A 20,511-nucleotide genomic window follows, 5' to 3' on the forward strand; every position below is an offset into this window, starting at 1 on the left:
CTAAGAAGAAGTAGGCCATCCCAGCAGGTAGTCCTAGTGTTCTATTTAGGTCTATCATATGGGATTATCTCTTCAAAAAGCAAACATCTGAAGCATTTTAGATTGCAGAGAGGCTCAGGAATAATATTTGACTGTGAGGGAGATTTCTCACGCAAATCTTCAAGAGAGGAGCCTTATTGAAGATGGGAGGATTTTGTCATTAGAACATTGTTGCCTCTGGATCATATTGAACCTCACAGATAATGGATCATATTGAACCTCACAGATAATGGATCATATTGAACCTCACAGATAATGGATCATATTGAACCTCACAGATAATGGTGAAAACATGATCAATAACCATAATCAGAGCAGTATCTAAATATAGACCCCCATTACCCAGCTGGCCTTCATAAATGTGAATAAGCCATCAGGTCAAATGGGATAAAAGACTAACAGGGCTGAGAGGAGAATTGAGAGACGGACATCGCGGGCCCTGCCATGAGTCATTGGGTCAGAACGTTCTGCATCACAGACGGTCCTAAAATAATGCATTGGCACTGTGATGTGGCCCCATGAAAACAGAGTACACATTGAGAACAAAGAAAGACTGACTAACTAGTGGAATAACACTCAAGCTACAGACAATTCGATTCGATACCATTATTTCACATTAGGAACATAAGGACTTTCACAAGAAGGAGGTCAAGCCAAGCAACACCTGTTTTCATTGCATATAGAACACATCTGAGATGACTCCATAATAAACTATATATGAATATACTCTTATCTCATTTCTCATACCTATGTACAGCTGGGCCCAGGCAGAGAACAACACATGAATCAGAGTAGTAATCTATCCCTGTCCGCCCTCACGGAACAGGAAACATTAATACTGCATTTCATCTCACCTGCTAGGTGGCTCTATGGAACTAGTGACCACAGGTGACAGCCACTGTGATGTTGAATGAACTGCTGGAGCCACCTGCCTCTGCCCTTGGCTTGTGATGGTCTGTGTTTATCTGGTCTCCATGTTGATTGACAGGAATGGGATAGCAAACAAAGCAATGCAATCAAACAGCGAAAACGGACGTGGGGGACCTGTCCGCCTGCAGTGGGATCAAATAAGAGACATGAACTGCACTAGAGCAGAGCTGCATTGCAATATTGATGCTTTACTGGGGAAACAGTGGACAAAGATAATTAAAAAATGGATTTGACCTTTATTTAACTAGGCAAATCAGTTAAGAACAAATTCTTATTTTCAATTATGGCCTAGTAACTACCTTGTTCAGGGGCAGAATGACAGATTTGTACCTTGTCAGCTCAGGGATTCAATCTAGCAACCTTTCGGTTACTGGTCCAAAGCTCTAACCACTAGGCTACCTGCCACCCGTATGACACTCTGTCCTCTGTATGTAGGCTGTGCTAGGTTGGAAGTTGGAACCACAGGTTTATATCATGTTTATATTCATAGCCTCAGTCGCCTGACTTGACTCATGAGGCAGACTTTGTACAGAGAATATGGAGAATATGGACAGCTGGAGAATATAGACTGTCCATACGCTGCCTTTATGACTGATGTTTAGAGTGGGGTGCTAGCTATGCAGATGTCATGGGTTCAAATCCCACTGGGACCACAAACACATACTACACATGTAAGTACTCATTGCACAATAAGTTACTTTGGATAAAAGCATCTGCTAAGCAGCTTACATTACTGTATTACATAATTAAAGTTGGTTACAGATCCCGTGGCCTCTGGGTAGGCTTAGCAGTTGTAGATATTGGTGGCCAGTGCCTTACTTGACCCAGTACTCATTTCTTGTTTGTATGAATGCAGTCAGACCAGTGGAGGGTGGAGTGAGATTTGCAGGCTGCAGTGTTTACCCGTTTCTCAAAGAGCTCAGTTTGCTAAATGAGAGTATGTTGTTGTTGCATGACTTGAAACTGAAATGCCAGCGACAATACCCAAGGTACTGTAGGTAGGAAAACAGTCTGATATTCAACGTGTGTGTGTGTGTGTGTGTGTGTGTGTGTGTGTGTGTGTGTGTGTGTGTGTGTGTGTGTGTGTGTGTGTGTGTGTGTGTGTGTGTGTGTGTGTGTGTGTGTGTGTGTGTGTGTGTGTGTGTGTGCCTGCATGCCTGTGTGTTCTCGTAGCAGGAGATATAAAGCCTATCAACATAAAGCAGGCTCTGTACTGTAATCTCCCTCTGACTTCTCCAACCACTTACCTTCACATCTGTGTGAACACTGGGGCTTCATGGAGGAGCTTAAGAACAAAAGCATAAACATAAATGAAAACATCTAAATGCAAACCCATTCATAACACATTTCAAGTGTTACAGGGAACCAATGACTAATTCAAAAGTACAGTAGTAAAAGTTATAGGGCAATCAAAAACATGTTTTTAAAGATTTATAGGGGGTCTCTGAAAATATCTCTGACCTACTCAAATATACTCTATGAAACTGTGAATCATATTAATGATCTCATTTTCATAAACTAGCCCAATATATTGTAATGGGTCGGGGCCCAGAGGTCAGGGGCAACTGGAATTTGTCCTACACGCGGTTCAGTCATCTGGTCCTGTGTGTAACGCTAGAAGGCTGCGTTTAGACAGGCAGCCCAATTCTGATATTTTTTCACTAATTTGCCAAATTTGACCAATCAGATCAGCTCTGAAAAATATCTGATGTCAAAAGACGCTTGTCTAAGCGCAGTTGAAGTAGCCTAGCCCTAGATAATTGTTTTTTAAATTACGGATGTATGCTGCATTCGGAAAGAAGTAGGAGTTGGGAATTTACCAGTTGTGACGTCGTAAAGGATTCGCGTGTTTTGAACTCATTGAGAAACGTCAATTGGTTAATGGCCAACCAGCTGCATAAACCAGAAAACTGAAAGTACAGCTATCATGCTTGTAAATAAATTAGTGTTAACATATATTTTTTTAATAGATTGCCTTTTATAAATAATGTTTTGTTTTTGCATTTAACTGCCAAAAATGTTATAATCGCGGTAATTTCCTTAATAGGTTATGTCAGAGGTGAGCATATGGGAGAAGTGGGCGCTCATGCCACGTTCATGTGCTAGTCCGAACTAGAAAAACTATATTTCTGACTTGCACGTCACGTGTATAACTACAACCAGTAAGCAAGTAAAACATTCCGACTGGTACTTAAACGCGGCATGAGGATTATATAGAAGTTTCCAACTAGTAATTACCAGTTGGAGGGCCGTTCTATTGGATCTTTCCCAGTGTTATGTGGTTACACGAACGCAGCATGAGTCTAATTTCTAATCAAGGTCATTGAACACAGCTGTTGCTGTGAACGCACTACATGGCAGCTGTAAATGTCATTGAATCTCAGTGAAGTTGAACCCCAGCGCTCTCTGTTCTTTTGCGGGTTATTGTTCCTTGTGGTTGCTAGAATAACGCATGTAAGCTACTGTCAATGATTTATGGATACATATATTTGGCTGCAGTAGGCTACTGCCAGTGCAAAGTTTGCTACTAGTGATTGCTGCCTGCTGTCATAGACTAGACGTACCATAGTAAACGTACATCTGGGATGCTATTATATGTTACATTTTGTTATGGCTCCATAAGACAAGCTTACTTAAGGCAAAATTGTAAGGAGGGTTTGTGGGAATGTCTAGCAACCCAAAGGTTGTGTGTTCAAATCTCATTAGACAACTTTAACATTTTAGTTAATTAGCAATGTTGAACTGCTATTTAGATACTTTGCAACTACTTGGCATGTTAACTAACCCTTATAACCTAGCTAGCATTAGTGTTAGCCACTTAGCTAATGTTAAGCCCTACAAATTGGAATTTGTGACATGTCACACATGTTGCAAATGCATAACATTGTACTAAATGGATTGAGACAGATTCACTATATATCCTTATGTCTACCCCTGAGTACAGGTCAGTGATAAATTAGCCTATGGGTTTCCATCAACTTTGTTGATTGGCTGGTACAGCGTATTTTATGTTCTGAAGAAGGATAAATATTCTATAGATCTGTTATAGGCGGCCCTAACCTGAAAAGCAAGGCCAGAAGAGACCATTATTACTGCAAAACCTGTTGTCTCAATGCCTTACAACTTGAGGTCCAAATTGCCTGTGAAAGAGACCAATCCTACCAATCAGGAGACATGTGCAGTTCCAAATGTAAAGGTATGACTGATGCTTTGATAGTTCACTATTAGCCTAACCATATGTCATTGGTTTTACTGGGGTACAAGAATGTTGTAATTTGTCATGTGGCTGTCTCATCTTGAGGTAATCAACCATTCTTATTTGGCCTTATTTCTATCCCTTGTGTATGGCCTTAGATTCTCAAGAGCTAGGATATTTCCTTCTGTTCAGTAGACATTTCACTTAATTTATGCCCATTGGTTAATTGAAGAATATTATGAATGCCTCGTCTTCCATGTATTAACCCAAAATATACATCGCTATTTTAGTATTTGTAAATATACTTAAAACACGTGATGGGCTACTGTTGGACAAACTCATAATTGTGCTTTTAAATGTTGAATTGAAGGTCCAGACCAAGTCAGAGGAGAATGTTTCCTTACCAGGAAAACCTGCCACCTCATATGGCCTGAGGTCCAGGGTGCCTTTGGGAAATGTAGCAAGCAAACTGAACAACAACGCCAAAGGGATTAAAACAAATGTAAATTTTTATTTTTTCAATTAATACATTTTAATTACGGTGTGGTTCAGTTTTTGGTACAACGTTTGAATAATAATCTGCGTTTTATTTTCCTGAGAAACAGACGTCTGTTCCCGTCAAACCAGCTCAATGTAAGCAGAGTGCCACTGAAAGAGTCCATGTTATTTCAAAGGAGAACACTGGGGCTGGCAACTGTGATCTGGTCAGACAGGTGAGATTCTAAGGAGAGAAGGTTGAAGCCAGGCTTGGCTGTAGTTAGATATACATCACTATATGTAAATGTCTCATGTTAATCCAATATGCTAAAATCTGAGTTGTCATGGATGTTGTGCACTCGTTGTCTGTAGTTCAGCTTCACAGAGAATTCCATCCACTTCTCTATATCATGTTGTTCTTTAGGCCAAGCCCATTCCAGCTGCCCCTGAGCAGCCTCCGAGCCAAGAGGCTACTCGGGATGAGGGGCTCAATGTGCCACGGGCCTTCTCACATGCCCTGCTCAACATCCCAGATGTGGACTCCGCAGACACGGGCGACTCCTTGCTGTGCAGTGACTATGTGAAGGACATTTACGCTCATCTAAGGAACCTGGAGGTTTTGGGACTAATTTCAACTATCTCTCGTTTGTTCTGAGCCTAATTCAATTTCATGTGACTTTATTTTATTTGGGTTGTCAGAGGCAACACCGGTTTCCCTTTTTCACTAAATGAACCATTATTAGTCAAGATCCTGTGTCTCGCCACAGACCCCTCTCTTACTGTGTGACAGGTTGCCATGGCTATAAAACCATGTCATCTGGAGGGTTGTGATGTGACTGGGAGCATGCGGAGTATTCTAGTTGACTGGCTGGTACAGGTCCAGAAGCAGTTCAGACTGCACCAGGAGACCCTCTACATGACTGTTGGGATCATCGACCGCTTTCTCCAGGTATGGCTTGTTTTTCCTCTGATGGTCGGATACATTTGACTTTATTTTTTTTATCCATCGTTTTCTCTTTTGCTCAGGACTATCCAGTGCCAAAGAAGTCTCTGCAACTGGTTGGTGTCACTGCGATGCTCATCGCTTCCAAGTACGAGGAAATCGCTCCTCCCGTGGTGAAGGACTTTGCCCATATAACAGACTTCACCTACTCTTGTGCTGAGATACGCTTGATGGAAGTTACCATTCTGAAAGCCTTGAACTATGAACTGGGACGACCACCACCGGTTCACTTTCTAAGGAGAGCTTCCAAGGTTGGGAAGGTGAGTTTTTGAATTTGAAAATCTAATACACATTGTTTAGCTCTCCTGACGCAAACTCACCCAACTTGCTTCATGCTGTGCTGACAACCTTTTTGTTTATTCCTTAATTGTACTTGCTGACCAGCTGTTTAAGTGACCATTGGTTCAGAGCCACATGGCAACATGATATTGCATGCCAGTACATTTATCTTCTAGCTTCAGCCTGTTGGTTATGGGCTGGCTAAATACCTGCTGGAGCTGACCCTTCTGGACTATGCCTCAGTTCACCATCCACCATCCCTGACCGCTGCAGCAGCTCTTGCTTTATCATCCAGGATCCTTCATGATTCTGCTGATTATGAATGGGTCAGTTATGAGCAATGAATACTTTGACTTATGGGAAGTGTATGAAACTAGACTCTTCTAACCCATAATCCATTAGATTTCTTTGGCTTAGGATTCCTGATAAATCTACAGTTATGAAGTGATGTGTGTCAACTTCAACACTGTTCTGTTGTCACTGAATTGATACTTAACGTTTGCTCCATAGACCCCAGCCCTACAGCACTACACAGGCTACACAGAGGTCTCTCTGCTCCCTGTGATGCAATGCATTGCCAAGATGCTGGAGCGCTTGAGTGATGGCAGCATGAAGCAGTTGGTGAGCCCAGCCTTTAGATGACTTCTAGCCCAGTGATGTACTGTAGGGCCACAGGCAATGTTTAACTGAAACTTCTTTTTTTCTCCAGTCAATCAAGCAGAAGTATGACAATGTCAAGCTACTCAGGGTCAGCTGTCTCCCAGAGCTGACATCTACCAGGGCTTACGCCTACATTAACAAACTGTCCAACTCTCACTGTTGACACGACTGATTTACCCCATGTTTTTACCACTTTATAAACCATTTTTTAATAAATCTTTAGTTTTCAATGGCTTGTCTTGATTTTAAAAAGCAAGATTAATGTATGTGATATGTTGTCATGGTAAGCACCCCATTGGCATCCACAGCAGACTCTTGCATGGGGGGGGGGTTCACTAAAAACAAGTGATCAAAGTGAAACTGATGGGATAAAAGGAATTACTCCACCCGCCTTCAAAGTGTATGGCAAGATTTCAGCAAAGGGGAAAATACAAAAATCTATATTCAGTGCATGGCGCTGCTGCCTCTCCCAGGGGCCTTTTCAGGGTTAAACTCCTAGCTGCACATTGTGCTCCTTGCCTGGGGGTGTGGAGTTATTAAATATTGCTTCATAAAAAAACACTGCTTCTGTTGCTGTGATGCGTCACCATCTAAAGGAAATGAGACTTGTCTGCTCTCTGATTGTAAAGTCAATTAGTTTACCACATGATCTCAAGGTCCCTCTGATGGGGCAGCAGACCTTGGAGACTTAAAGTATATCTCTGCCTGTTTTGTGGTGATGCAGTTCCATTGTCCTCCAAGTAATGCTGAATTGCCCCTATACTTCAGTCTGCTCCTCAATTCTTCCACATTGGTTGGAAAGTGAGGTAGTGATCCTTCAGCGATGCAGTTCCAGACAAGTGTACACAGAATGCAATTTCCAAACAGTGTGAGTTTAGGAGTGTCAGTTTTCATTAAATACTGGATCTTACAGATATTAATTACAGAATTTCCCCTCTGTTTGGGAGCATAGCCCAATACTCTAGTCTAGATAAACGTTGCTGTAGGGGAGGGATTTGTGGCAGGACTGTAGTGCCTGCACTAACCTCTTTCTCCTCACTGGTAATTTGCAATGCAATCAGATCAGGCTTCAATGGCCATCTGGAGGTGAAAGCAGTTTGCATGAGTAGGGCATTTTACCCTTCAGTCCAACTGTACTGTAATTGAACAATCCTTGGTCTTGCATATACACATGGGGATGAAGAGGGACAAGGAACTCCCATGGTACTGAAGGCAGCCTCCCTGTACTTCACATGATTCTCATCCACATTAATCATTGAAGGAACTTTTTTGGCCTTGTGGTTGTAGTCTACAGTTTGTCATTGTATTGCACTTCATTTGTACACTAGTTGGCACTGTATGATGGTCACTTTCACATGTATATGCACACAGGTGACCAGGAAGTAGGAAAGCACGGGTATGGAGTTCTTGGTATGTTCACGGTTTGCACCTTGGAACAATTATATGCTACAGTAATCAGGTCTGCCTGTGGATTTTTTTTCTTCTGTTTTTAAATGAGCAAAACACCCAACCAAGGTCTATCACTAAATAGCCGTTATGCACGCGTTTTTAAAGATTTTGTAATCCCACATGTTAGTGGCTCGGATTTTTGACTAAATTGTCCACTACAACAGCTGCAGCATACTATTAAGAAACAAACAAGGACAATGTCACGACCTCACGGATATTACAAGTAAAACCAAGCATTTAGTAGGCTAAATTAACCTCAGTCCGGTAGGTGGCAGTGAATGTTCTCAGGTATGAGGACAGGGAAACGTATCCCACGCTTGCAAAAGCGCTCTCCCATGTTGCGGAGAGGACTCGCCACAGCCAAGAGCGCTCTGCTGTCAGAGCGAAAGTGTCAGAGTTGCGGGAGATCAGAAAGTACATGTGGCTGTGTTCTCTTGGTCAGCGCAGTATCCACGGACAGAGTACGAGCTGTAGAAACATTTCAGAAGCCAGTCGAGGTGACCTATAGAAATACAACGCTCAGGAAAAGAGGTTATTGTCAGGAAAGGTGAAACGAAATATTTATATAGACTTGTGAGCAATGCACTGGCAGCATGGCCAGATGGTTCAGGGAACACCTAGGATTCAAAACTACCAAAGCACCACCTCCGGCGCCACCGAAACCGGACTACAGACATTGTCACGCCGCTGTGACTGGTACGCCCGGCTACCAACATCCAAGCCCCGCACAGCCGGACATTCTTGCTGCTTACAAACTACAAAAGGAACTGGACTTCGAAGATCCGTACACGGGAGGAAATATTTCGTTTGGAACTGGACTGGGCTGTGGGGGGTCACCGGACATAAAGTATGTGTCACCAAAGCACCGGCTTATAAAGGTGGAAACAATCGAGAAAAGCAACTCTGCTCCGGGCAGCGGTATCGTTTCCCAAGCTGTTGCTGTTGGGAACGTTAAATCTCCCACGTCACCGCCTCCTGAAAATGAGAATAAAGAAAAGGTACGTTTAAAAAAAAGTGTTTTTGCCTTTAGCCTACCCCTCCAATATCCAACACCAGTAACATTGTAGCATATGTTCCGTCATAGCCTACAAAACATTTGAAGAAGTCTAAATTACAATCTATCCACCTAGGTTAAATTGAAAGAGATGGTTCAATAGTCATGTGATGTGGGCATTTACATTTTCACTATTCAAACGCATTGGTTAAAATGAAAAGTGTTGGATCAGATCATGTTCCTTCATGTCAGGACTTACTCAAACAGCGAATGGATAATTGAAACCGGCAGGACTACACTGAACAAAAATACAAGTGCGACATGCAACAATGAACGATTTTACTTAGTTCATCGGTTAATTGAAATAAATGAATTTGTCCTAATCTATGGATTTCACATGACTGGGAATAAAGATAGCTTTTAAAAAGCAGGGGCATGGATCAGAAAACCAGCTAGTATCTGGTGTGACCATTTGCAGCGCAACACATTTCCTTCCAGTTGATCAGGCTGTTGATTGTTGTCTAAATCCTCTTCAATGGCTGTGTGAATTTGCTGGATATTGGCGGGAACTGGAACAAACACTGTCATACACGTCAATCCAGAGCATCCCAAACATGCTCAATGCGTGACATGTATGAGTATTTTCCGCTTCCAGGAAATGTGTACAGGTCTATGCAACATTGTGCCCTGGGGTGGCAGGGTAGCCTAGTGGTTAGAGTATTGGACTAGTAACCGAAAGGTTGCAAGTTCAAATCCCCGACCTGACAAAATCTGTCATTCTACCCCTGGACAGGCAGTTAACCCACTGTTCCTAGGCCGTCATTGAAAATAAGAACTTGTTCTTAACTGACTTGCTTAGTTAAATAAAGGTTTTTAAAAAATCATCATGCTGAAACATAAGGTGATGGTGGGTGGATGAATGGCACAACAATGGACCTCAGGATCGCCTCATGGTATCTCGGTGCATTCAAATTGCCATTGATAAAATGCAATTGTGTTCATTGTCCGTGGCTTATGCCTGCCTATACCATAACCCCAGCGACCACCATGTTCACACCGTTGACAACCGCTCACCCACACGATGCAGTGTTCAGTTGTGAGGCTGGTTGGACATACTGCCAGATTCTCTAAAATAACGTTGGGTGCGGCTTATAGTAAAGAAATGAACATTTACATTCTCCGGCAACCGCTCTAGTGGACAGTCCTGCAGTCAGAATGCCAATTACACCCTCCCTCACCTTGAGACCTCTGTGGCATTGTGTTGTGTGACAAAACTACACATTTTAGAGTGCCCTTTTATTGTCCCCAGCAGAAGTTGCACCTATGTAATGATCATGCCGTTTAATCAGGTTCTTGACAAGTTACACCTGTCAGGTGGCTGGATTGTCTTGGTAAAGGAGAAATGCTCACTAAGGGGATATAAAGTACAGTTGTGTACAAAATTAGTTTTGTGCGTATTCAGAATTTTTGGGATCCTTTATTTCAGCTCATGAAACATGGGACCAACACTTTTAGATGTGGATTTTGTTCAGTGTAGTTCTTTCAGGTGTTTATCAATGGCTGGGTCAGTCGGACAGACGGCAGCTGCACAATACATGAAAATCTTTACTGAGCGTTTGGTTACATTAGATGAAGAAGTTTAGTAGCCTGCATGTAGGTAGGTGAAAGGGAAGATGCATGCGGTCTTCTAAGTATGAATTTTATTACAATATTTTAAACTCTTAACCTTTCTGTGAAGGGATTGTTCTGGATGTTGGCAAAGAAGCCCTTAATCATCATCTTCCCCAGTCAGATGAATACGTGGATCCCATTTTTATTTAATTATGCAAGTCCATTAAGAACACGTTTTTATTTACAATGTCTCTGCTTCCAGTATGAAAAAACATTGAAATGCCATAAAATCCCTTTACGAAAACATTCCAGTGACATAAAATGGGGGTACAAATTGGCCATAACCATTTATTTTATTTACCCTAACCAAAAGAGCCTACTTGATGTACACTGAACAAAAAATATAAACGCACATGCAACAATTTTCAAAGATTTGACTGAGTTACAGTTTGTGTAAGGAAATCCGTCAATTGAAATAAATAAATTTGGCCCTAATCTATGGACTTCACTGGACTGGGAATACAGATCTGCATCTGTTGGTCACAAAACAAGGTAGGGGCGTGGATCATAACCTGTCAGTGTCTGGTGTGACAACCATTTTTACCTCATGCAGCACAATTTATCTCCTACGCATGGATATGATCAGGCTGTTGATTGTGGAATGTTGTCCTACTCTTCAATGGCGGTGCGAAGTTGTGGGAACTGGAACATGCTGTCCATCCAGAGCATCTCGAATACACTGAATCGGTGACATGTCTGGTGAGTATGCAGGCCATGGAAGAACTGGGGCATTTTCAGCTTCCAGGAAGTGTGTACAGATCAGATGTACATGTTCCATCATGTGGGGACTTATTCAAACAGGGAATGGATTGTTGAAACCCGGCAGAAGTACACAGTGTATATTTCACTGTTCTCTCACACCTTTGAACTGGGCCTGTGTGAAGGTGCCCCAGTGCACGTTTTCAAATAATCCAAACCAGGTTCATTCAACTCTCTGCTCACCAAGCAAAATCTACACTTTTACAACTCTATCATCTCTACCCTAGTCTACTTTTGTCCCTGTCATCAACAGAAATAGTGTGTGGACCAGAGACAGATGGAACAATTATTACGCAGTCAGTCAGTGTACCTTGAAGCCTACTGCTTTTTAGGAACACACTGGTTCATTGGAAGACACCTGAGACATTCAATGCAAGTGAGGTTAAGTAAGAGTGTGATTCTGTTTACGAATTTACATGCCTCTCCCTCCAGCGCAGGCAGGGGAGGAGGACCCAGGAAAAGTGTGTGTGTGTGAGAGAAAAGGTGCAGAAGTATTTCTCAACACTGACGACACCCATGCTGCATAACTCAAGTCTACTACTCCCTGTTCTGAAGCACTAACTAATCACCTGTTGCCAGGTATTTGTTTACTCAAGCTTACTACGCCAGACAATATCATAGTAGTTTAGTTAGAGCACAGCCAAAACCTTATGCAAGTATGCAAAGTAGTGCTGCACATTTACAATTCTGTTATGAAATTCCTTAGTCCCTTAAACAGGTTACTTCCTCTCTCCACACTTCCTGTTGTAAGGTGCGGACTGTTCAGTGTTGATGGTGCTTGCCTGCCGTTCCATAGGAGCTTTTTTGTTTCAGTTCAACCAGTGGTCATAAAATATGCCAGTAAGCAGTGTCGTACAGCAAAGGAACATGGCAATTGGCAAGCTTGAAAAACCTCCATATAATAATTGTACAGTGATTTGTCTATTCAGAAATGTTCTTCTAATTTCTGAAAGTAGTTTCTCGTATGCAGTTGTCATCACATTCAACAATGCAGGGTTATTTGTATTTTATGATGAACAATGTTCCAGAGCTGACCAAATTAAAAAACAGGAAACAAGACTGTTTCCTCACAGCAACTGACTGCTGTTGGCTAATTAAACAGATTACTGCCGTCTCCTGTTAATTGGAGTTTATTTTGATCTTTTGGCATTCTCAAGCAGGAAAATACTGTTGCCTCTGTCTCCCCCTTTTGCACTGGGCACATGTTGGAGGAGCTGGCAGCCAGGCAGATTGTTCTGTAACATGGTTTAAAAATGTTGCACTCTCAAACATGAACATGACGATATGCTGAAATTGTATCACATCCATGTGAGGGGTGGGTGAGTTAGAAGGATTCTAAGTCAGAAGACTGGATTTTTGTTTAGTACTGTGGTGAAATGTGGGGGGAAGGGGGGCTAAGTAATAAAGAGAGCAGACAGTCCCCACGAGAGTTTAATCACTAGGCAACACAGGCCTTCAACCTTACACATGCTGGCTTTTCCAACAGACAGGCCAAGGTAATGTTGTCAGGTACTGTTCCAGAAGGATCTATTGTCTAGACCCCTGTAGGGTCTGTCTGCTGAGATGCACAACTGACATTGGTGTAGTGAGAGTGAGAGACCCCAAGTGTGATGGTTATGAAACGACATGTGGAATAGCCTATTCCTTTTCTAGTAGAACTACCTGTAAAAGCAACTAGGCTTATCAGGTGTTACACTGTATGTACTACACAAGTTTTTCGAAGACGGTCAACATAATTTTGTGTCAGTTTTGATGGTGAGGATTTTCTATTATAATAGCACTAGCCTCTGCCCTTGTCAAATGGCAGCTGATGATATGACTGTTCTTCATCTTTTGGTAACGGAATTACAAAAACAAAGCGTCACTGTTACCAGACTTTGCAACTGCACTGTTCTTCAAGTAAATGTGTTTTTGTAAAAGTTTCCGTTAATTGTTCAAAGTAGTCCTTGTGCACAGAGTTGTATGGTTTGTGTAACTTTGCAACCAAAGGTTTTTGTTTGACATACATGTCAAAGTGAAACATCGGAGTCTCAGCATCACTCTGCTACTGTGGAATTGCCCCCTACCAACAACCCAGATGTGTAAAATCCTTGCCGCACCCTTACTGTGGGAACATATGATTTTCAGCTGGTAAAACGGTAAACGGTATGTGTTCTCTGTTCAGATACAGAGGGGTGGTGTAGACAGGCCTTGAGTATCAGGCAGTTCATCCTTATGATAATGTTGCATAATGCTTCCAAACAGCCTAGTTCTGACATGAGCTGTTATTTATTAAGATATTTCACAGTTTGCAACGTAGTGGCAGCATATCAAAGAATGCTAGGATTCTGATCTTAATTGCATTTCTTCCACTGAACATGATCTATAGTTGACCTCACAATCTCTATGTATGGACACAATACAGGAACTTAATAGGCGAGTCAATTGTACTGGCTGGAGTGAAGTGTTTGAATGCTGACTATAGGAGGAGCGAGAGCTAGGAAGAGAGGACCACACCACTGTCTTGTTACAGACCCAGCCACATTGATGTTTTAATTACTTGACTAGTGGATGCTAATTATATAACCGCTTATCTAATGCTTGTGCTGCCAATAGCAGAGTCTATACCGTCTAGTGTTTTGTCTAATCTCAACCCTCCAAAGTTTTTTCATTCAGTTCAAATTGTGTATGTGGGGTGGGGTGGGGTGGCGGGTGAAAGCCTTAGTTCATCAATGTATGGTGATTACATGAGACTTAGGCCTGCCCCATTATGTCCATTCTGATGCACTCTATCATGGACTCTCCTTTATGACGACGAGCACATAGGAGCCATCCACAGGTTAGAGCCCCAGGTTAGAGCCTCTGTTGTTTTCCTGTTTTATAACGACAAGACCGTCATGGTAGACGGAGATGATCTGTTATTATCCAGCTAATTAAACGCTCTCATCATCGCTCTTCCCCCTGGCATGGTCTGCTCTACTCGACTCTGCACTAACTAACTTCTCAAGGACACATGAAAGTGATGCCAGCTTATGAAATGTGTAAACAAAAATAGTGCATAACAGTCTCGCTTATAAAATCATGTGGCTAAATATATTGCTGTGTGGCAATCTGAATTCATAAACTGTCCTAGACACCAGGGTTGCTCTGGCCTTGAGACCCCATGCAGCCCATGTTTGGGCCATGTTATAGTTCCCACCATGGCCCACGGAAGCTGTTGAGTGAATGGGGCCTCTGAGTCCATAAGCCGGTTTCTGTACACTATCTATGTGTAGAATCATGCAGTATAGGATCATAAACACAATACAGGCAGCTGTCCCACAGCCAGCTGAGACATTAGATTTGACAGATTTATTGCGTGGTTATTTCCTTTTTCTTCCATGTACTTTTCAACAGCGTTTGACTCAGCGGTTCATAAAGTCAAGTGATGCATTAGCAGCCGGGGAGACCATGGCTGATTTGTTTTGTCATTAACATGTTCTATTCCTGTCCTTGAGACCGATTCCTGTCTCAATTGCCAATCTCGGTTGTCATCCCATTTCTACTCATTCTTTCATTTCTATGCTTTGTCTTGCCCTGCACACGCATGGCGTTTCTCTACATGTATATTTGAGCGTGTTGGAATGATGACTGCTTCAAGTGGGCATCAGCTGCCTGAGCCTCCCCAACGCTCCCCAGCCCAGATCACATCTCAGCTGCCTGAGCCTCCCCAACGCTCCCCAGCCCAGATCACATCTCAGCTGCCTGAGCCTCCCCAACGCTCCCCAGCCCAGATCACATCTCAGCTGCCTGAGCCTCCCCAACGCTCCCCAGCCCAGATCACATCTCAGCTGCCTGAGCCTCCCCAACGCTCCCCAGCCCAGATCACATCTCAGCTGCCTGAGCCTCCCCAACGCTCCCCAGCCCAGATCACATCTCAGCTGCCTGAGCCTCCCCAACGCTCCCCAGCCCAGATCACATCTCAGCTGCCTGAGCCTCCCCAACGCTCCCCAGCCCAGATCACATCTCAGCTGCCTGAGCCTCCCCAACGCTCCCCAGCCCAGATCACATCTCAGCTGCCTGAGCCTCCCCAACGCTCCCCAGCCCAGATCACATCTCAGCTGCCTGAGCCTCCCCAACGCTCCCCAGCCCAGATCACATCTCAGCTGCCTGAGCCTCCCCAACGCTCCCCAGCCCAGATCACATCTCAGCTGCCTGAGCCTCCCCAACGCTCCCCAGCCCAGATCACATCTCAGCTGCCTGAGCCTCCCCAACGCTCCCCAGCCCAGATCACATCTCAGCTGCCTGAGCCTCCCCAACGCTCCCCAGCCCAGATCACATCTCAGATAATGGAATCAGAGCAGGCGCTGTGAGCCAATCAGGTGTTCTTTAGCCGAGTCCTTGAAGGGACAGTTGTGTGTAATTAGCTTACGAGTAGCGTCTCAACAGCGCGTGGGGGTTTAAACCGACGCTCTTTAATTTCCCATGGAATAAACATGCTTTACCGCGCGTCCCTTTGTCTTCTGGTCTAATCTGGTTTGATGGTCTGATTGAACGTGTGTTTTCCCTCCAGCAGCTGTGTGTGTATGTGGGTAAATCAAGGCTGTTTGACTGGCCTCTACATTAGAAGTGCTTGGTGTTCTGACCTTTCCTCATTCCCTCACTATCTCAAAGCCTTGACTCTGGCATTCCTGATTCAGGAATGCAGGGAATGCTGTTATCACTTTGTTGTTCTGTTTTCTACTCTGCTCCTTTCCCAGTCCTTGTAGTGATAGGAGAAATGTCGAACGTAAACACTGCCCGGGCATCTGACCTCCTGGACGGGCACCAGAGTCCATCATGTGACGCGTGGGTGTCTCTCTTACTATCAGATGGAAGCTGACAGGTTCTGATAGCTGGCTTTAGCTGAATGTCAGAGCATTACAGGAAGTGCACTTCTCCTCCCACTCCCACCTCCACACAAACACACGCCTGTTTACTTACACTGTATCGCCAAGGAAGAAGTCTGAAAGGATTTGCTTTCTAAGTGTCAAACCTGAAAGGGGTTGTAAAATTGCTGCTTAATTGTCTTCTCTGTGAAAGTCATTTCCCGATGTAACACCCATGGGAGGTCAAATGTTCTCTTTAATTCTTAAAGGGATATTTCTGGTACACATGGAATATGGTCCAGTCAAACAGAGTAGAGGGCACAGAGTACAGTAGAAGTTAAAACATGCTGACCCTTTACTTTTAACGCTCGACAGAGTTTTAAGAACACATAACTACACAGTTTTTTTATTTATTTTTTAAAAGTATGAGTACATGATGACCAGAGAGCCTAGATAGCGATACTATGTGGAATTGAAAGCTGGTTAGATCCATAGTGGGGGACAACATTTCGATTTTTCATTAAAGATTATCAATAAAACATTTTATTATTATGTTCGCTGGGTATGTTTCACAAGAAAATGAAAAAAAAATAGTTGTTGGTTGCTATGGATATGCTGCCCCATAATTACAGTTGAGCCTGGTCTAAGATGGATTGCTTTGGCGCAGCATCTCCTTGTAGTCCAGTTAGAGGACCGTTGGGTAGTTCGCAATCATGTTGTTGTTTTCTGAAGTGTCTAAGAGGGCCATCCATTTGTTGAACTATTCAAGGTGTCCCAGCTGCCTTGGCAACTGCCACTATTGTATTCCAGCAACAGGTCATGCATTTCCTGGCGGACTAGGCAGCCATGTTTTTTTTCTCTCCTAACAACAATACCCTTCTGTGGTATTTTATAGGTGTATCATATTCTGTCCTTAACAGTTGCACAGGGAATCAGTTAGTTAGGATATGCTTTCTAAATTCCTATGGCCCAGGCAGGAATCCTGGAAGTGTTCTTTAGGAGGAAGGAACCTAGAGCTCTGCTGGTGCTGGGCCAACACAGCTAACTTTAATTACACCCCGCCTCAACGCACCAGGATGATGTCATTCCGCATGGGGAAGATGACTACACAACAGGATCACATGGAGGAATCACACGAGGACAAAACTCAGTTGTGAAATGTTGATCTGGTCAGGAAAGAGATTATCCATTGATACTGATGTGGACTGTTTCTAGAGGTTTATACAACTTTATAACGACATGAATTGACTGTTTTTTGAAAGCTGAATGATTCATAGCATACCTAATTCTCAAACCACTGAGTAGCATATGGTGTATGACTAGAGGTTTACAATGGGTTAAGAGGAGTCTTCACCTGCATTTAGCGGTTAGAGCGTTGGGCCAGTAACCAAGAAGTTGCTGGTTTGAATACCCAAGCTGACAAGGTGAAAAATCTGTCGACGTTCCCTTGAGCCAGGAACCCCCCCCCCCCCAATTTTATTTTATTTTATTTAACTAGGAAAGTCAGTTAGGTACAAATTCTTATTTACAATGACGGCCTGCCGGGGAATAGTGGGTTAACTGCCTTGTTCAGGGGCATAGCAACATATTTTTACCTTGTCAGCTCGAGGATTCGATCTAACAACCTTTTGGTTTCTGGCCCAACGCTTTTTTTTTTCCTAAAGAGGGTTACTGTAGCTGTTCCACTGTGTATTTCTCTAGGCTTTCAGCTGTATAACCTGCATGGTTCATGTGAACCCAACAGGTCACATAATGCCTGGCCCTGTATATGCAGGCAGTTATTGGCCACTGTAGTCAGGAGAGTTGTCTGTGAACACATGGCACTGTTTTTTTTAATGAAGCAGTGTAGTAGAGCCTGTAAGGGAAGCCCTGGTTGGTGAGCACAATGTCAGACACTGATTTTAAAGGAACCCAATTGAGCCCTGAGGTTTCATTCCATCTAGGGCACGTGCAGAAAGCCTGTGTGAAGCACTGGTATCCTTTAACCGCACCGCTGGTGGCTAACAGTAGGACGGCCCTTAACCTCAACTCTTGAGTACACCAAACACTGCTGCTCTCCCCACGTAGGTGGCCATATCTGACCTATGCTGGGTTTTCTGTGTGTAGCGTACGCATTATCCCATGGTGTTTTAGATGTAGTGTAGAGGGGAGTTAAGCTGCACTGTTTCTCTATTTACTATCTGGGAGGTAGAGTGGATCTCTTTAAGGTCTGTGCCCTTCCTTCACAGTGGAGCTGACCTATGATAACCTGTGCTCACTGACAGGTGCTGAGGCTGGAGTGTGTGTGTGTGTATCTGCCACTGGGGTTGTGGTCTCCATAGCCACAGGCACCGCTGGGGAACTAGCCAAACCTCTCATTGTAGACTGGATGGGCACTGATGTCTCTCCTGGGCTTCGTAGGACACAGATCTTGTTAGGGGTAAGGTTAGAGAGTTTGCCCTGCTGTTTTCCCTTCCGTAATATCCTATAGTTACTACTGTATGACATGTAACACTGTTTTATTACTCTGTCTCTAGGTGTTAGGCCTAATATAGTTCAGACACCATATAAATTGCTTGGTGCAGTGATTGGACCAAAGGTAAAGCAACCAGGCCACTGACTGTCTGCTTTTGTTTGGTGGAAAATAAGGAACAAGAGGGTTGCTCCAGGATTAAGGAAGTGCTCCCTTCCTGACGGGAAGTGTTTACAACTTGGTGACGTTCCCTTTTGACTGGGGCTGGGCAAGTCTCCGCTAAGCTCTCCACTCTCAAACAGTCTGGGTATGAGGACTCTGCTCTCACATCTGCGCTAAAATATAATCAGGCAGGGTTAATATTTCCTCATGTTGTAAGCTTGAGAAAACTGTACTGTGATTGTGACATTGTACTGTCAATACAAAGCTTTGGTGTCGTGTTCTGTTCGGGACCTCCTAGTCAGGTCAGGCTGCAGTGAAGTCCGTGTAAAGGCTCCTTCCCTCTCTCCCCTTTCTCCTGCTATGGGAGGTGGAAAGCCCCGTAGCGATGGCAGGGTGACAGACTCCACCCTGCCTGCCTGCAAGTTCTATTGACAGTCTCCGAGCTGTTGGGTTTGACGTGCCGCCTTCTCTGTACACGCTCACCACACAAAGGCTATCTGAGGCCACGTCGCTTCCGACCGCAATCAAGTCATCCTCCTCACATCAAACTTCCCTGTTTTGTTTATGTACAGCTGGCTCCCGGGCCTGCCTCGTTTTGTTTTCCCTACTCCATATAAATCACACACCCAAATCGAAAGGTCACGCCCATTGGATGCACATTGTTGTTTTTATGTCAAGCGTTAGTTTTCGTAGTTATGTCATTTTTCTCCTGTCCTTCCCTAGCATAGCAAACCACAATTTACCAAAGGCTGTTTCTTGCAAACAAAATGACTGTAAGTGTGTGCGTGTGCCTCAGCCTTTTATGCCTCTAGTGGACCATCAACGGGTCCATTCCGCCACACAACTTAACCACTACTCCCTCTTCCTTAAATTCAAAGAGTCATAAATCTATTTCAGAGGGAAAGAGAGCAGAGAAAGGAAATTGGATTTTGTCAAGCGTATCCTCAAGTGTTAATCTTGAATATCTGTTGAATATGAAGAGAGCCTGAATGTGGGGCAGCCACCCTCCAGCCGAGGTCCTCCGTGTGCTATAAGGGCTCTCTGGGGAGAAGGTGGGACTTAGTCACACTTGAATGCACAGAGATATCTGAAAGAGTTGAAAAGAGACATTCTTCATAGACAATTATGATTGGCTAAAAAAGGGAATAAAATAGGGGATCGTACAGAAAAGGTAGAGTACAGCAGGTTTTCCTGTGAGACTAGGAGGATGGTGAAGCATTGCGCTTGGGTTTCTGGCCTGAAGTTAGGTGATATTACATTAGAAGTAGAGAAGCACCTGTTCAGGCTCAGTAAGCCTCAGTGCTTGCTACCCTGCTGTCCAAAGTGCTTTCTTGTTCATGCCTCGTGCCTCTTGGCTCGGCGTTATGTTTATGTTTTGTTTTGTGTCACTCGGGTTTCTAGAACCTTGGAATGAGAATAGAAAGTGCTTTTAAAAAAAACGAATACAGAACAAGTTTGCGCAGTAGCTCCCTGGTAATATTTTGAGGACCCATATGGCTTTTGTCAGAGAAATGACTTGCGACCTTGACTCTCACTTCAGGGATAAAGAGAAAATACATAAAGCTGATACTGTGGCATACTGTCAGTGTAACATTCTTTTGTCACTAACTTTCA

General features: G+C 43.6%; 2 protein-coding genes across 12 annotated transcripts in view; both read left to right on the forward strand.

Annotated features, from left to right (window-relative positions):
• Positions 1 to 1,488: 1,488 nt before the first annotated feature.
• LOC124035070 (G2/mitotic-specific cyclin-B1-like) lies at positions 1,489 to 6,814 on the forward strand. Of its 4 annotated transcripts, none has more exons than XM_046348487.1 (10): positions 1,489 to 1,640; positions 4,008 to 4,165; positions 4,536 to 4,667; positions 4,771 to 4,878; positions 5,067 to 5,258; positions 5,433 to 5,591; positions 5,669 to 5,905; positions 6,101 to 6,250; positions 6,435 to 6,545; positions 6,634 to 6,814. In XM_046348487.1, the coding sequence occupies exons 2-10, from the start codon at positions 4,082 to 4,084 to the stop codon at positions 6,745 to 6,747; spliced, it is 1,287 nt and encodes a 428-aa protein (XP_046204443.1). In that variant the 5' UTR covers positions 1,489 to 1,640; positions 4,008 to 4,081; the 3' UTR covers positions 6,748 to 6,814. The 4 variants fall into 4 exon arrangements, with proteins under 4 accessions (XP_046204443.1, XP_046204442.1, XP_046204441.1 ...); XM_046348486.1 differs by having other exon boundaries at positions 4,019 to 4,165; XM_046348485.1 differs by lacking the exon at positions 1,489 to 1,640 and adding an exon at positions 3,044 to 3,423.
• A 1,559-nt stretch (positions 6,815 to 8,373) lies between these two features.
• The window catches only part of LOC124035785 (SH2 domain-containing adapter protein F-like), a 127,409-nt gene continuing 115,271 nt past the window's right edge, over positions 8,374 to 20,511 (forward strand). For all 8 annotated transcript variants that reach the window (XM_046349501.1, XM_046349506.1, XM_046349504.1 and 5 more), the window contains exon 1: positions 8,374 to 9,031. In XM_046349501.1, the coding sequence (XP_046205457.1) occupies positions 8,627 to 9,031 (405 nt within the window). In that variant the 5' untranslated portion in view covers positions 8,374 to 8,626. The remainder of the gene's footprint in view (positions 9,032 to 20,511) is intronic.

Source organism: Oncorhynchus gorbuscha, linkage group LG05 (assembly GCF_021184085.1).
Source record: "Oncorhynchus gorbuscha isolate QuinsamMale2020 ecotype Even-year linkage group LG05, OgorEven_v1.0, whole genome shotgun sequence".
In the NCBI taxonomy this organism is placed as follows: Eukaryota; Metazoa; Chordata; class Actinopteri; order Salmoniformes; family Salmonidae; genus Oncorhynchus; species Oncorhynchus gorbuscha.

Bases quoted from the DNA above. Each gene is read 5' to 3' on its own strand.
- LOC124035070 (XM_046348487.1), top strand. From the start codon at position 4,082: ATGCCTTACAACTTGAGGTCCAAATTGCCTGTGAAAGAGACCAATCCT. The intron at 4,668-4,770 runs GTAAATTTTTAT...CCTGAGAAACAG, and splicing joins CCAAAGGGATTAAAACAAAT to ACGTCTGTTCCCGTCAAACC. The intron at 5,906-6,100 runs GTGAGTTTTTGA...TTTATCTTCTAG, and splicing joins GAGCTTCCAAGGTTGGGAAG to CTTCAGCCTGTTGGTTATGG.